Source organism: Balaenoptera acutorostrata, chromosome 8, assembly GCF_949987535.1.
Source record: "Balaenoptera acutorostrata chromosome 8, mBalAcu1.1, whole genome shotgun sequence".
NCBI classification, from domain to species: Eukaryota; Metazoa; Chordata; class Mammalia; order Artiodactyla; family Balaenopteridae; genus Balaenoptera; species Balaenoptera acutorostrata.
This window is the reverse complement of record NC_080071.1, coordinates 31,865,067-31,869,040: the sequence shown is the minus strand read 5'-3', so window position 1 is coordinate 31,869,040 and position 3,974 is coordinate 31,865,067. Positions and strand designations below refer to the sequence as shown.

At 62.6% G+C, this 3,974-nt stretch overlaps 1 protein-coding gene across 1 annotated transcript; it reads right to left on the bottom strand.

The window, feature by feature from the left end:
• Positions 1 to 410: 410 nt before the first annotated feature.
• SP5 (Sp5 transcription factor) lies at positions 411 to 3,693 on the bottom strand. The gene is made up of 3 exons (XM_028166762.2): positions 3,569 to 3,693; positions 2,817 to 3,220; positions 411 to 2,117 (listed from the first exon to the last, which is right to left on the bottom strand). Exons 2-3 carry the CDS (start codon positions 2,865 to 2,867, stop codon positions 978 to 980), a joined length of 1,191 nt encoding a protein of 396 aa, XP_028022563.2. The 5' UTR covers positions 2,868 to 3,220; positions 3,569 to 3,693; the 3' UTR covers positions 411 to 977.
• Positions 3,694 to 3,974: the final 281 nt, after the last annotated feature.

Genomic DNA, 3,974 nt, shown 5'->3' with positions numbered 1-3,974 from the left:
GGAAGCACAGCTCGCCTGTGACCTCTGAGATTACCAACAAATGGAAAGCCACAGGCAATTCACCAGATAAAAAGATCGTGCATTGTATGTGCAGCAGGTATCAACTTTTAAGAGAAGCCCGACAGTCTCTGGTCAAGTCCTAAGGCCGCGTGAGAAACTCAAGGTGGGATTGGAAAATCTTGCCCTAATCTCTTTACCACAAAACTGACCCTGCCCTCCTACTTTCTGCATCTTTGCACCCGACACACTTGCCCAGAACCTTCCAAACCAAAGAAGCCTCCGACAGAGGCAGCCTACAGGAGCCTTCAAATTCCCGGTGAAACCTGACAGCTTTGTAAAGCCTCCCGGAAGGAGAAAAGATCAAATGAGACCGGCTCAGCGGGGTCTTCCCGAGGTGACCCCGGAGTTAACGTATTTATTTTCAGGCTGCAACTGCTGATTGCTTTACAGAGACATTTCATGCTGTAGCTCTGCATGGAGCTGAGGACAAAAGTAACATTTTAATTAATGTTATAATTATTATAATTATTCTTTAAGAAAGCTATTAAATAACCTGTACAAAGCCCGGCCCAGTCCTAGCAAAAAACCCAGCACTATTTCAAATCTCTCAAGGTTCTTCCGCTTTGATTTCAGCAGCGTTTCCTATATACAAAGGTCAGCCCAGGGTAGTTCCCCCAAATTGTAGGTCTCCCAGATGGTGGGAGTGGTTCAGAGCCTGAAACTGCTCTTTCGTGACGCAGAGCTCTCAACCCTACCTCCCTTGCTCTTCCTGGGCACACGGTCCCTGTCCGCAGGCCGGCCAGGGAGCTGGCGGCCTGGCGTCACTTTTGGGAGGCGGGCAAGCAGGAAGGGGCAAGTTAAGTGCCTCTGTTGGGTCTCCTCTCGGCCGGCGGCCCATAGGCCCCCGGAACCTCTCCGAAGAGGTGCTGGGTAGGGAGCCCGAGGCGGGAGAGGCATCGAGTCGCCCCCGGGTGGGCTTACAGGTCCCGCGGGTCCTCCCGCTTGACTCCGGCCTCAGCAACTTTGAGCTTCTTATTCTGGTGCGTCTTGACGTGCTTGGCGAGGTGGTCGCTGCGCATGAAGCGCTTGCCGCACTCGGGACAGGCGAAGCGCTTCTCGCCCGTGTGAGTCCGCAGGTGCCGCTGCAGCTCGTCCGAGCGCGTGAAGCTCTTGCCGCAGAAGAGCCAGTTGCACACGAAGGGCCGTTCGCCCGTGTGCCAGCGCAGGTGCGCCTTCAGGTGCGACGTCTTGCCGTACACCTTGCCGCAGCCCGGCACGTGGCACACGTGCTGCTTCTTCTTTCCCGGCTCTGCCTCCGGGGCGCCGCCCGCCGCCTGGCAGTTGGGGCAGCGGCAGCGACGGCACCTCCTGGCCGTGGCCGCCAGGGGGGCCTTGGTTTGCAGCAGCGCAGCGATCTGGCTCTGGTATTGCGCGAAGTCCGACGGGCCCAACACCAGGCCCCGCTGCAGCGCGGCGGCGGCGGCAGCGGCGGCCGCTGAGGCCGGGAAGCGGGGCGCGTGGGGCCCCCCCGCACAGGCGCCAGAGAGGCTGCCCCCCGGAACCCCCGAGGTTCCCGGACCGGTGCCGGCCTGCGGGATACTCCACCACGGGAGGTCGTCGGGGGCCGAGTTGGGGGACAGCTGGCGGCACGTGGGCGGCGGAGGCGGCGGGGGCGGCGGCAGCAAGTTGGAGTAGCCGGGCGGCAGCGCGGCCTGGGCCGCGTAGGGCACGTAGGCGGGCGCGCAGCTGGCGGGCAGCGCCGCCATGCTCGAGGGCAGCATCTTCACCGGTGAGAACTCGTAGGGGTACGAGGGGTCTGCAGGGGGTGTAAGCGGCAGCTCATGCGCCGCCCCGAAGGACGGCTGCAGGTGCGTTTTCTGCGGCGTCAGCCCCAGGCTGGGGTGCGGGGATGGCAGCGCGCCGGGCGAGTGCGCCGGCATGTCGGCGGTCCACGGGTGAAAGAGCCTGGAGGGCGAGCCCAGCGCGGGGTCGTAGGACACCTGCAGGAAGTCCGGGGGCGCCGTAGCGCCCGGCTGGCCGATTCGGCTACAGGTGGCGGCTAGCAGCGCCAGGGGCGAATGCTTGCCCAGGTCCGGGGAGGCGCTGGGGGTGCGGTCCTGCATAGGCGGCGGCAGGGGAGGGCGGAGAAGAGACAAAAGGTTAGCGCTCCAAGCGCCGTCTCCAGGCCGGCCCGCCACACCCACGCCGGCTATTATACCGCCGCCCCTCCCCCGTCCCGGGTGTCCCTCCCCCGCCACCGCACACCACGCACGCACCCACCAGTCCGGGGAAACTTTTGGTGCTTGCGCTACCTGGACGCGGAGCGCGGGAGCGCTTCCTGTGAAACTACTTGGTGCAAAGAGACGCCATCTAGCCTCAGAGGAAGGCAGGAACAAAGTGGGAGGAGAAAGAGATCCGACGGGCCACTCCAGGCTCCGCGGCCAGAAAGGGTCTGGAAACACCCACAGCCCGGCTGCCCATCCGCCTTCCCTCCCATCTTTTAAGCTCTCATTTCCACGCTACTCTCGCGCTCCTCCTCCGCCCGCCCCAGGAGGGCCCAGCGGGGTGAGCTGGGACCCGTCCTCAGCCAGACGCGCACCTCCGAACAACCCCCGGATACGCGCGTCCCTCCCACAAAGGCCACAGTCTTGACACCAGGGTTCAGTGTGAAGTTGGTGTGGGCACCCCTAGGTCTCACTCCATTGGCATCCACCGAGCGGGATTCCCTTTGAAATTCAGGGTGCACAGAATATCAGGAAAGATCCAGACATGACCCCTCCCACCTTTCCCTCGCCCCCTCCGAGCCCAGCCCTGACCTGGAGGAAGGCCTGCAGCGAGTCGTTCCGGAGGACGGCCACGGCGGCCATGGCTATGGCTTGCGGGCCGTTGGCTGAGGAGCAGGGCGCTGCTGAGGCATGGAGACCCGAAGGCGAGGACGAAGGGCCGCCTTAGCGTCCCTCCCGGGCGCCCTCTCTGCGCGCCGGGGCCCTCCCCGCCCGCGGCCCTCGCCACAACCCGCTCGCTCGCCCCGCGAGCGGTCTGAGCGCTTCAGGCTCACCTCCAAGAATTTGATAAGGACTTTGCTGGGCCGCCAGCCAGTCAGAGGGAAGATTTATGGCTTTGAAGTTTGCCGCTACCCAATCATCAAAGAATAGCGGCTCTTTCAGAAGCGAAAGCAAATCCTTTGAATCCACAAAGCTCCTATGGTGTGTTTGTTGGTCTGGATAAAAGAACTGATTATTAGGGGGGATGGGAAGGGAGGAGATAAAGGCGGGACAATTAATGAAGTAATCACTATGTGGGAAATGTATATACACAAATAATTGGATTTTCCTGATCAAAGGGGGCCTTGCCGCCTGGAGACCCGCGCTTGGGTTGCTTGAGACACTCTATCCCCCTCTCCCCCCCCACCCGCTCCCTTGCAATTAAAGATTTGCGCCAAGGCAGCGCCCAAAGTGACAAAGTATCTTTGCTATCTCCAGAGAAATCTGCCTTCGGCTTCCAGGCGCGGGACTTGGAGACGAAGATGAGGGTAATTCTCTTCTTTCCACCCCCCGTACTTACACACCCGGCACCCGGACAGCACAGGCACTGGCCCGAGCACGTCGTCAACCCGAGCACACCTTGGACCCGAGGGAATTCCCGGGGCTGAACGTGGGACGCCCCGCGCCCCGCCCGCCTCGTGCTCCTCGTTCCTCCCCCAGCCCAGCCGCCGCGGAGCGGTGAGCAGCCCTGGGACCCGGGGCGGGGCCGGGCGGCCGCCCAGGGCGGCGGTGGGTGGCGCGCACGCTCCAGGGCCGCCCGCCTCTCTTGCGACGTTCCTGCTGGCGACCTGGAAGTTCTCGGGCCACAACTTTTGCAAATAGTGAGCCTGAGAAAAACACCCGGGCCACGCTTACCCCCAAAGCTAAGCTTGGCGGGACACCCAGAGCAACCCGAGGGGGAAATGTTTGGTGTCTTGCTCTTCTCTCTCG

Bases quoted from the DNA above. Each gene is read 5' to 3' on its own strand.
- SP5 (XM_028166762.2), bottom strand. From the start codon at position 2,867: ATGGCCGCCGTGGCCGTCCTCCGGAACGACTCGCTGCAGGCCTTCCTC. The intron at 2,118-2,816 runs GTCAGGGCTGGG...CCGCCTATGCAG, and splicing joins CGCTGCAGGCCTTCCTCCAG to GACCGCACCCCCAGCGCCTC.